This window comes from Pyxicephalus adspersus, chromosome 6 (assembly GCF_032062135.1).
Source record: "Pyxicephalus adspersus chromosome 6, UCB_Pads_2.0, whole genome shotgun sequence".
Lineage (NCBI taxonomy): Eukaryota > Metazoa > Chordata > Amphibia > Anura > Pyxicephalidae > Pyxicephalus > Pyxicephalus adspersus.
Window position 1 is genome coordinate 93,424,847 of NC_092863.1, and position 12,261 is coordinate 93,437,107.

A 12,261-nucleotide genomic window follows, 5' to 3' on the forward strand; every position below is an offset into this window, starting at 1 on the left:
TTCTGTGCATTGAAATACCACACATATTTATTAATCATTCTCTATTCATACACATGAACCGAAAACACCATAACTAGTGCAACACTTTGAAAGCAAAATTCCTATTTACAGAAACCCTGAATATAAACATATTGTCTTCCAGTGCATAAAATTCAATGACTAACTAATGGCACATTTATTTTGTTCTTGGAATGTAAATAGAATGAAGCAATGTAGTATTACAGCGTATCTCAGGATTTAAGGGAAAAAAAATGTACATTCCAGTACACACATAGCCATTTTTATTATGTAACAGGAAAGCAGTGAGGTCAAATATTTTCAACAAACGATAAAAGGACCCAGTAGAAGAAATCCTGGGGGCAAGTAGGGTAAAACAGGTAACGCTAAACTGTGCACAAAGGTAATTGTTACAGAATTATTTTCATACACTGAGTTTTAAACTGCAAGGTGAGTTCTATCAGCACTTGTCTTGCATTCACATACCTTGCTTATCATTATTGTACAGGTGTGGGCTGTTGTGTGCTGAATTACCTGTAAGCAAGCTAAGATTTATATTTTCTGCCCCCTAAGGTGACCATCATCTGCTGCTTCTACCCCAATTGACTGGCTAACCTTAAAATGATACAACTATGATCAGAAAGCCTAGCCACAAAAAGAAAGATGGGGAAGTAAAAGCTGCAACATGATTTTATTCAATGCAATTAAGAAACTTACAATTTCAGATTCTGCAATTGCAGTTTAATTCTACTGTAGGTGAACAATAGGCAACCCACCCCCTACCCCACCCTAAACTATATATATAAATACACATAGGTGAATGTGCTGCTGACATTCATTCTTTGTCTAAAACTTTCTTTTGGCTGTCATGTTCCTATGTAGCTCCTCCTGGGAGGTACTTAGGTTGCTCCAGGCTAACTAGGAACAATTGGTTTCCTTGTTAGAGAATACCGGCTGCTGCACACATTATCAGTTGCCTGTTAGCTGGTGCTAGAAGCTATCCTGCTGGCAGGTGTTTGGTAAGGGTGGTATAACTACTGACAACCAACATTCAGAAAGTGGTTTACAAGGGAAACACTAGTCTGAGAGTCAGTTGCTCCTATTGCAATTACTTTGAATTTTGACACAGTAGTTCACAAACCCTTAAAGTTTGTCACAAAGTCAGGTGTGGGCCAATTTATACCTCACCCATACTATATTGTTTTTTTTTAGAACCCATTAAAGGTTTTACTCAACATAACCCTAAAAAATATAAGCTAAAAGAAAATAAAAAGCATGATTTGTATGCACCAGTACCTTCAAAATGTGTTAATGAGGTTTTCCTTAATAGCATATTATAAATGAAGTCGGAAACCAAATCTTCTGATTCAATCAGATGGCTTCCCAATGTGCTTCCATTTGCATATGACATTTAGCAAGGATCATCAATAATGTATATCCTTCTAACTACTCAGACATGATAGATAGAAGCCTACAAACTACAATGTACAAAGGATAGGAAACAACTCTATAGAACCACATGGTGGTCAGAATTGTTGTGAACTCCAAATATTATACTGCACTGTATCATCTAGGAGCTGATGTTTCTTTTGAACACTTTCTCTCTCTCTTTCTCTCTTTATATATATATAGCCTGGCCAAAAAAAAATTCCAAAGCCTGAGGTCAGTGTTATGATGTGGGGGGTCTGTGGGGGCAGTGTTATGATCTGGGGTGTCTGTGGGGGCAGTGTTATGATCTGGGGTGTCTGTGGGGGCAGTGTTATGATCTGGGGTGTCTGTGGGGTCAGTGTTAGGATCTGGGGTGCCTGTGGGGTCAGTGTTATGTTCTGAGGTGCCTGTGGGGTCAGTGTTGGGATCTGGGGTGGCTGTGGGGTCAGTGTTAGGATCTGGGGTGGCTGTGGGATAGTGTTAGGATCTGGGGTGCCTGTGGGTCAATGTTATGATCTCGGGTACCTGTGGGGGCAGTGTTAGGATCTGGGATGTCTGTGGGGTCCGTGTTAGGATCAAGGTTGTCTGTGGGGTCAGTGTTGGGATCTTGGGAGGCTGTGGGTCAGTGTTAGGATCTGGGGTGCCTGTGGGGTCATTGTTGGGATCTGGAGGACCTATGGGGCAGTGCTATGATCTGGGGTGTCTGTGGGGTCAGTGTTCTGATCTGGGGGACCTGTGAAGGCACTGGTAAATTCTTGGGTTGCTTTAGTTGGACAGGTTCTGCATGTTATGTGTCAAAAACTGAGTTCAGCTGACTACCTGAATATAAGTAATGACCAGGTTTTTCCAATAATGGATTTTTTTCTTCCCTGATGGCACAGGCATATTCCAAGATGGCAAAACCATCAGGCTTAGATGGATGAAAGAGAGGTCCAGAGAGCAAGAGATATCATTTTCACACATGGGTTGGCCAACAATGAGTCCAGATATCAACCTTTTGAGATCTGCTGGCAAAGACTTTGCTTGGTGGTTTGACTCCCCCATTATAAATACAAGATCTTGGTAAAAAATAATTTCTACTCTGGATTGTAATAAATATTGTAAAAATGCCTACGTTTATCAAAACGATGGTGAATGCGTGGATAATCAAATCTAAAGGCGGCCCAACAAAATTTTAGAATGTGTGACTTTTTTGGGCCAGGCAGCATATATATATATATATATATATATATATATATATATATATATATATGGGGTATATAAATATACGCCCCTTGGCTCAAATGATGGTGCACAGTCTGCAGAACACTTAGTGGTCTATAGGCAGCAAATCAGACATTCACCAAATAATCTCTGGTGGAGAATTTCCAAGGTTCGTGTATTTTTAAGGGTAGTGACTGATTCTCTACCAAACAATATTTATTAAATATCAAAGTCACTGCATAAATGGACCCCTTAGACATAAATTCATTAAATGCCATGAGACTGTCATTCAACAAAAGGTTGAATTTGCTTAGCTCAGATCATAGGCAGCATAGAAGACAGCACCCACCACCCTGGTAACTCATATGATTCCAATAGCTGCACCAATATATCAATACATAAATAAGTGCACCCCCTAGCTACAACAAGCCAAATGAGAGATATTACCAGAAAAATTTGAGAACACACAACATTAAAACATTCACAAATGATTTTTGGCCATTCATATAGAGAATACAGTGAAAACCTTATGAACATACACAGTAGTTACACTGTACGGTGAGTTTACAATAAATCATAAAAGAAGGTTAAATTAGTTTGACTTTTTTGGCACAGGTCATTTTTTATAGAAAGTACTTTCAACATATAACATCAAGAAATGTTTTGTAAGAAAACTCAAGTGCAAACTGAAATGACCAATGATCCTTTTGTTGTAGAATAAGATCCAGCAGAGAGGATGAAATTGCAGGAAATCATCAGAGTAGGTTCAGTCATTGTCATAGATGCAATCTGTGAATAAAAAGGAAAGAAATCATAACGGAGTATTTCTCTGTTCCACCTATTAACTGAAGCCAGGGGTGGGCATGGGGGCTTTACAAACATTTCTACTTTGTTCTGTATGGGCGAGGTGCCTGAGTATCGTTAATGTATTCCTCTCTGTTTTACAACAGCCACTGGCTTCATTGACATATGTAACGTGTATGTAATAAATAGTATGTATGCTTTATGCCATGTACAGGTAGTCCATGTACAGGTTACATACAAGATAGGGACTGTAGGTTTGTTCTTAAGTTAATTTTGTATGTAAGTCAGAACAGGTACATTATTTTAATAAATGCAATTAGGACAGATGTTTGTCTCATTATATTATTAGGCATCGTGGTGTCAGTTACTGTATAAAATCCTCACTGTGAGTTAATCAAAAATAAAGCAAAGAGGAAAAAACTAAATTTTATGCAGCCTAGACATTCATTAACTTCTGGAGCAAGCTGTTCTTTGATATGCAAAAAGAAACAACTGCAGAGTTTGTCTTGGTCATTAAAGTGTTACAAGATGTTGCTAACTGTGTTTAGCAAAAAAGTCATGCAAATCGCCCCCTATCAAGCCTCTGTCCTGCACACGAGGAACCAGGGAAGCTCCGCTTGTATCTAGGAATCGTCTGTATGTTGGATGTCTCTAACTCGGAGACTACCTGTATATGGCTGTGAGCAGTCTGTTCATATGTCACTGCAAACCAGAAAATGTCAAACGAAAGAGGCACCAAATATGGTGGGGCTTTCACTATCTATACCACATCAAGTAACTAATGAAACATATATAAAAAAATAGAGAGTGGTGTTAGTAAGAGCTTGAAATTAACTCCACTGGAAACAGTAAGAAAATAAATAGGAAAATGGGACTTTAAAGACATCATTAACTTATTAACAGAATTAAATTTAAAATGCCAGCAACTTTATTAATAAGGATGAGCGAGCGAGTTTTTAAAACTCAATCTCGGGGCGAATTCGGCGGTTCTCACTTAACGAATTTTAGGCGAGAGGAGCTGGTGTAAATTCGCCGATCGAGGTCAATTTAAAAAAAAAACACATTTTTTTTTAAGTGCACAATCCACGGCACTAGAGGTTAATTACCCTCTAGTGCCGGGGATCACACAGCGCTGGGGATCACACGCATCCTTCATCCTTCAGTCATCATTGAGATTATCCCTGGGACTAGAGGGTAATTAATTTCTAGTGCCCCGGTAATCGCAAACAGGAGGATTCCCTGTGAGTTCTTCCGGTAAAATTTACTAGATCTTCTGAAGTTTGCGCGAAATCGGTTCAATGAAATTTCGTTTGGTCTGCCGCACCACAAAAGGAACATCAAGGAAGAGGCGTCACCACATTTGGAGGGATCATTGTGACTTCATCACTTCATTGTGACTTAAGGATTTTTAGGACTCTTTAAGAATTTTTTACATTGATCTCAAATGCTATCCCTGATGAAGCAGAGTTGTTGTTCTTCTGCGAAACGCGTTGGGTCAAAAATTGATTGAGATCATATGTTGTTCCTTTTAACATGTAAGATTGGTGTTTTTTTAATGTATATTTAATAAAGTTGCAGGCATTTTAAATTTAAATCTGTTCTTACGTATATGATGTCTTTAAAGTCCCATTTTTGTATATATTTTCTTTCTAACTAGTAAAACATATACATTTTTTTAAAACATATTTTGAAATTAGGACATATAAACCATATCAATATGATACAATTTTGCAGTATATAGCAGGCTTTTGGGCACCCTATTCAAAAGAAGGGTACTACACATAAAGATACAGCATATCAAGATGCCAATGAAAAGGTGCAAAGATTACACATGTTTTGATTAGGAAAGCTGATGACGCATTTCGCATATCAGGGTCGGCTTTATCAGATCGAAATTGTAATTTAGAAGATGATAGCAGATAAATGAGCTAGCCATGCTATAACTACATAAAGGCACCTGTGTAGGTTAAAAACCAGAAAATGTCTGCATGGATTAAATGGGCTGTAAATATTGATGGACATACCTTCTCCAATGTCGTCATATATTTCTCCATCATCACTGCAAGAAAGAATAAAAATGATATAATAATATTAAAAATGTTGCAACAATATCAATTTACACAAGCATATACTGTTCATTTCCTTTGTAGTATATTATACACCTAGATGTTATTTTACCATGTAAATTTGTATTAAGTAAAGGTTAAAGCCTAACTGGTTGACATCTATTTGAGGACTGTGTATAATAAACAAATGCAGCACTGCTGATTAGTGTTGGTATTCAAATTCAGGTTGTCCCTATATTGGACCTGAATATGGCTGTTCGAATTCGGATAGACCCGACCCGAAAAACACGGGATTCAACTTCGACTTAAATAAGATAAGGCTTTAAAGTTAAAGTAATATATTGAATGTGTGTGATTTGTGTAACAAACTTTAATTTTTTTACAGGTTATCCCACAATGACAAGATGATTCCCACAGCTGCATTCATTCATGAGCACAGCCATGGGAATCCTCCTGTCACTGTGGGACCCCCGGGCACTAGAGGTTAAATGAAGAGAAGTCTCCCCATTCCTTCACCTCTAGTGCTCTGTGATTGGCTGAGGAAAGGAAAATCCTGATGACGCTTGAGCTGTCACAGAATGATTCCCACGGCTGCATTCATTCATGAGCACAGCCGTCAGACTCCTGTGTTCTTGGATGGAGAATTTCTATCCAAGAACACATACTACAGTTCTGCTGGGGCTGCAAGAGCAATCAGGGGAGGGGAGCTGTCAGCAAGGCAGAGCTCCACTCCCCTGATTGCTCTTGCAGTTTTACACAGTCCTGAAAAATAACCCGAATTTTCCCCCTATTGACTTTAATGGTGTTCAAATTCGACGTTTGATCACCCTAACATTATCGGCCTATTTGATCAAAAAGCCATTGAATCGAATAGTCAGATATTTGACCAACACTACTGCTGATCTCTTTAGCCCCATTTAGACAATTTCTTTGTCCATGAAATTGCTACACTAATGGCCTCCTGGTATGTTCCAGGATTGATTTCCTGATGGTAACAAAGGTGGAACATCGCTGCCCTATATTTGTCCAAACACCGCTTCCCTAGAAGGGCATGTGACCAGGTGAGAGAGACAGGTGAGAATAGAAGGGAGACAATCTACTAGTTGAGAGAAACTGAGCGTTGTCATCCTTTATAAAGAAATGCCTTAACAAGGACATTTGGAGCAGGAACATTAGATATTAGATTGTAAGCTCTTCGGGGCAGGGTCCTCTCCTCCTCCTGTGCCACTGTCTGTATTAGTCTGTCATTTGCAACCCTTATTTCATGTACAGCGCTGTGTATTATGTTGGCGCTATATAAATCCTGTTTATTATTAATAAGTGCTGGTTAAAGTGTCCAATCTTGATCAGGCAGTGAATCATTATTAGGCTTTCCACAAATGTAAACGACCATGCTTCTGATTTTGCGCATGTGCAGACTATGGTCGGGCATCTCTGCCAACACCCTGCTGAATCCTGAAGCCTTATGGGATATGTGACTTAGGAAGTTGTGGGATTACTTGTCATCTTTCCAGCTGCAGCAAGAATACTGGAAGTGGTGGTGGGGTATAAATTATTTTTATGCATACAAATTAGAAAAAAAAAAAAAAAAAAAAGAACAATCTTTTAACAATATAAAAGAGCAAGCAGTCCTTTCAATTACATTACATTTTTGGTGGTAGATTTGCTTTAATTAGATAAAAAAAGGTTTTAATATTGGAATAATGAAGAGGTAGAGATCCAATAAGCTTGGGCTGCTGCAGTCTTCACCCTCAGGTGTTGGAATATAAAGTGAGCCTTACAATAGGTGTGTATATGGGTGTGTATGTGTGTGTGTGTGTGTGTGTGTGGGGGGGGGGGTGATTGGTTTAGGTCTTCCACATAATGGGTGATGGACATTAACGTTTGGTTCCATCTGTACTTTACTATTTATTTTACCTAACCTCTTACTGATTAACAACAATTACAGCATACTTACTTATCAATTATATTACTCCTTAATACATAACCATCTGCAAAACAAAATTTTGTGATTATAACATTGACAAGCAGATTAATGAAAGTGTCATTAAAGTAAAAAAAAATTGTTTTATCGCTTATGATGCCTCCTGTATTCTAAAAATATGTGTTCAGTTAGTTCCCATCAATATCTTCTATTTTTTGCAGAGAATTGCATATTATTAATGTCTGTGGCTACAATTCATGCTCCATTCAGAAAGCCCAGATTTGTAGCCACCCCAGATGACAAGTGTAAACAGTAATGATATACAATGCAAGGAATTGCAAGATGTTGAGTTTTCTTAGGAAGGAAGCTGACTTTGCTGTTGCTCTGCTGCCCTCTAGAGTTCAGCCAGAGATAGTGACAACTACCAGCAACCTCTTTACAGTTTGAGCCTGATTTATTAAAGCTTTTCAAGGCTGGAGAGGATACACTTTCATCAGTGAAGCTGGGTGATCCAGCAAACCTGCAATGGATCTTGTCCAAAATTGAAAACATTTCCTAACAAATAGCAAATGGCATTTAAGAAATCCATTCCAGGTTTGCTAGATCACCCAGCTTCACTGATGAAATTGTATCCTCTCTAGCCTTGGAGAGCTTTATTAAATCAGACCCATTGTCTTCATAAACCAGCAAACACATTGAAAAATATATTACTTATATATAATTGTATATTTGTTGCTCTTTTTTTAATTCTTAATGTGAGGACTGTGACTTTAGATCTCCTTGTACTTCACTGATCGTTATAGCATGTGTATATTAAATAACTAATATATATATTAAGTATAATATTATCATAGAAACATGTACACACACTTGTTTAAGGATTCTCATGTTTTTAAACACATATTACAACTTTGCTCTGTTGTTCTCTAGTAAGGTTTCTCCTTCTATTTGCAGAACACCAAGCTAAAATAATCCATGAAGTTATTTGGTGCATTTTTCTTCATACATACACATGAGTGTGCAAGTTTGGTGAGGGAACTGGTAGAGAATACAAAAAGTTTGGTGTTTAGGTGTAAGAAAAGTCAGACCCTCTGTCAGTTTTTTTTTGTTTTCTCTACATCCCTTCTGGGGATATTCACCCATTTTATTCCTGGTGACCATTGACACTTAGACAGAAAATGCTGAGAAATCTAAGAATATGGGTTATATTTATAAATGATTTACCAGTCATTTTGACTTAGATTTGGCAATTTATTGATTGGGAGAATTTCCCATTTTGACTGCTGTGCTCTTATGATAATTGGCCACTAGGTGGCAGGATAAGTCCTTGTTTTAATATGCATTGAAAAGAGCAATGTGTAGGGATTCGAATGGCTGTGAGCAAAACTAAGGCTGAATTGACAGAGGAATCATCTTGATGAGTTGTATCAGGCAAAAGCTAAGAGAAAATTCCCAAATGAGGGGCACCTTTTCTGGGATTAAAATTTGTTCAGTTTGGAGGGATTTCCTCTTAGTTTCTGCTTTGTCTATGGGTCTGATTTATTAAATCTCTCCAAGACTGGAGAGGATATACTTTTATCAGTGAAGCTGGAAGATCCAGCAAACCTGGAATAGATTTCTTCAAAGTCATTTGCTATTTGCTAGTAAATGTTTTGAGTCCTGGACTAGATCTATTCCAGGCTTGCTGGATCACCCAGCTTCACTGATGAAAGTGTATCCTCTCTAGCCTTGGAGAGATTTAATAAATCAGGGCCATGTCTTGGGCCAATGGTGGTGGCCCTGTATACAAAATATGATAGGTTACAGAATCTGAAAAGTTTTACTTTTATTAGCATGCTGATTAAACTTTGGTTTCAGCCAGTTTGCTTTGTGATAATGAAAATGAATCGTGTGACCTTCATGGCCGCGTACTTACATTTGCCCTCGCTATTTCTACACAGAAATGTAGAATTACTTGTATGTTGTATTATGTCCAAGGTTTCCCCCACCTTCAAAGGTAAGTCTTTGGATCCCCATTTCTTTGTTGACAGATTTAGCACAACCTGGACTCTGGTCAGCACTCTGATATCACCTGTGAACTGCAGAACCAAAATCTTATTGGACCACATTGCTGACCACAAATATAATATAAATGGAACAATGAAAAATCAATGAGAATAAGCCCGTATAGAGTTTTTTTATGCTGATCCTCACTATCTGCCCCTGTGACATAAATTATTTGACGGGGCATAAGGAAAAAAGAGATCATCTCCCCAAAAGGACACAGATAGCATAACATTTACAAAAGCCCCCTTTAGTCAAAGCTAAAAAAAAAATTTGGGTTGAAGTTAAACTTTAGGTTGGCTCTGTGCACAGTCTATATGCAATACAGTGGGGATGACACCACATATGTGCAAGATAATTTATAGAATTGCAAAGGCATCTGCTCATTTATATGCCCTCCAGTTATCAGGGAACACATTTAAATTTGCGTTTTTGTTGCCAGAGTTCCAGTTTAAAATAAACCTGTGATCAGACTATATTCAACTTACATATTTTTAGTATACATGAATCCAAGTTATTCCCTATACCTGCTCAGCTTCTGCTCCCTCCACTTAGCAGTGGCTCATCTCTAATACATCCTGATGTCTACAGAGCTCAGTAGCACAAGCTATAATTTACACACGCCTCTGAGGAGTAACTTATATGTGCTCCCTCCCTATGTTTATAAAACTCATTGTGCTGTGGTACTAATTACATGTTATATATTACCTGTATATTTGTAAGTCAATAATACAAATATATAAAGAGCAAGTTACTTTGAATTTTTTGCGGAATTCCTTCTCTTCTTTTTCCAGCTTTTTCAGAGTCTTGTAATCCAGTGATTTTTTCCTGTTTGACAGTCTAAACAAGAACCAAATTCAATTACTATGTGATGTACAAACTTCATACTATAGAAAAAAATCTTCCTTAACATTCCCATCCCAGACACTGCAGATGCCAGGGGGAGGGTTGAAGCAACAGAGCAGCCAATCCTGGGTGGGACTGGGTGTGGCCAGGTGCTGATTGACAAGCTGCAGAATTGTGTGAATCAGCAGTGAGGAACAGCTCAGTGCCTTTGCCACAACATTACAGCAAGCTGCATAGAATGGACTTCACTGGGAGGATTACCAGGTATTTGTAGGACTAGGGGAAGACTGAAAAAGCAGATTATTATTAATATTCTTAACAATAATAATAAACAGGATTTATATAGTGCCAACATAATATGCAGATAACCAAACCTTTGTAATAATTAAAGCATTTGAATTGCAGCAAGCAATGCAATGCATCCTTAATCACGTTATGAATAAAATAACAACGTTCTCATTCCATTGGTGTTGTTGATGCCATTCTGAGGTTCCCCGTATATCCCCATTCCCCTTGGCAGCATTTCAGGCTTTCTACAAACCCAGACCCAGAGCAAAAACCTAGAGAATGAAAGACTAGCCTAGCAACAATTACATCACAACCATTCCTGAGCCATTACTGTAAATTGGACTGCCTTGATTGGCTGTTCAAAAAACAAACAAGAACGTTTTTGATAAATATAATAAATATATAATAAATATAATTATGCTTTAAAGCAGAACAAACTCTTGTTGGTGTGGGTGAACTTTTGCTATACTCAACAAATATGCCTTACCTACTTACTAATTATGGCATGCACTTTTTTTTGTGCCCTTTAGACCCGTCACTGTCCTATCTCTTTGTAGTTCTCTTCATTGGCTTCCATTTCACCTTAGAATCAAATTAAAGCTCCTGTGCTTTGCCTTCAAATCCCTCCACAGTTTTTGTCCCACTTACCTTTCTGACCTGATAGAAAAATACTCCCCCAGCTGCTCTCTTCGCACCTCCAATGACCTACTAATGACTTCCCCACTCATAACCTCATCACACGCACGGCTCCAAGACTTTTCCTAGAGGAGTGGTGACCAACTTTTTTGGTTCCGTGGACCACTAAAGTCCCTGGCTCCTGACCACGCATGCCCGGGGAGGCAGGTGTCAATCAAAGGGGGAGAAACATCCCCCATAGAGAGGTCATCCTGATGTAGCCCTGCCCACTCTCCCATCGCAGATCTAAGCCTGTGTTCGGGTTATGTTCAGCCTGCCCACTTTCCTAAGCCTGGGACTTGTACGGGGATGTGTTCCGTGGCTCTGGCTGGTGCTTCCCCCCAGCGAGGTCCTACTCCTGACCATGCTCGGGCTGCATCGGCCAGAGCCCCAGACCCCCATTATTTTCTAGCAGACCACCGGTTGGCAAACGCTGTTCTAGAGCTGCCCCGACTCTCTGGAATAGTCTTCCTCGTCCTATTCCATTTGCTTTTATTTTCTGCTCATTTAAAAGTGCACTCAAAACCCATCTTTTCAAACTTGCCAACCGTCTTCTTCTGTCTTATAAACTCTCACTACTTTTCACCACTACATATCTCCCCTTCTAATGTGTGATACTTCCCTTACCTCCTAGATTGTAAGCTCTTCGGGCCAGGGTCCTCTCCTCCTCCTCTGTCACTGTTTGTATTTGTGTGTCATTTTCAACCCCTATTTAATGTACAACGCTGCATAATACGTTGGTGCTATATAAATCCTGTTTATTAATAATAATAATAATAATAATAATATTTAATAATAATAATATTAATAACAGTCACTGCTGCATCCCCTGAAGCCACTATGTTTGCCACCAACTCCTCTGGGTCTCCCATGGTTCTCTTTAGCCATTGGATGGTCACTAATGCAATGAATGTGCACATCATGTCCCCAGCATCCAGCTCCATTCTCAGCAATGTTGTGAATAGAGCCCGGCTCTGCAATGTGTGG

At 38.8% G+C, this 12,261-nt stretch overlaps 1 protein-coding gene across 4 annotated transcripts in view; it reads right to left on the reverse strand.

Moving 5' to 3' along the window:
• The window catches only part of FYB1 (FYN binding protein 1), a 93,107-nt gene continuing 80,846 nt past the window's right edge, over positions 1 to 12,261 (reverse strand). For all 4 annotated transcript variants that reach the window (XM_072416626.1, XM_072416625.1, XM_072416623.1 and 1 more), the window contains 5 exons: positions 10,221 to 10,305; positions 9,338 to 9,500; positions 7,456 to 7,489; positions 5,457 to 5,491; positions 1 to 3,417 (listed from right to left, as the gene is read on the reverse strand). In XM_072416626.1, the coding sequence (XP_072272727.1) occupies positions 3,395 to 3,417; positions 5,457 to 5,491; positions 7,456 to 7,489; positions 9,338 to 9,500; positions 10,221 to 10,305 (340 nt within the window). In that variant the 3' untranslated portion in view covers positions 1 to 3,394. The remainder of the gene's footprint in view (positions 3,418 to 5,456; positions 5,492 to 7,455; positions 7,490 to 9,337; positions 9,501 to 10,220; positions 10,306 to 12,261) is intronic.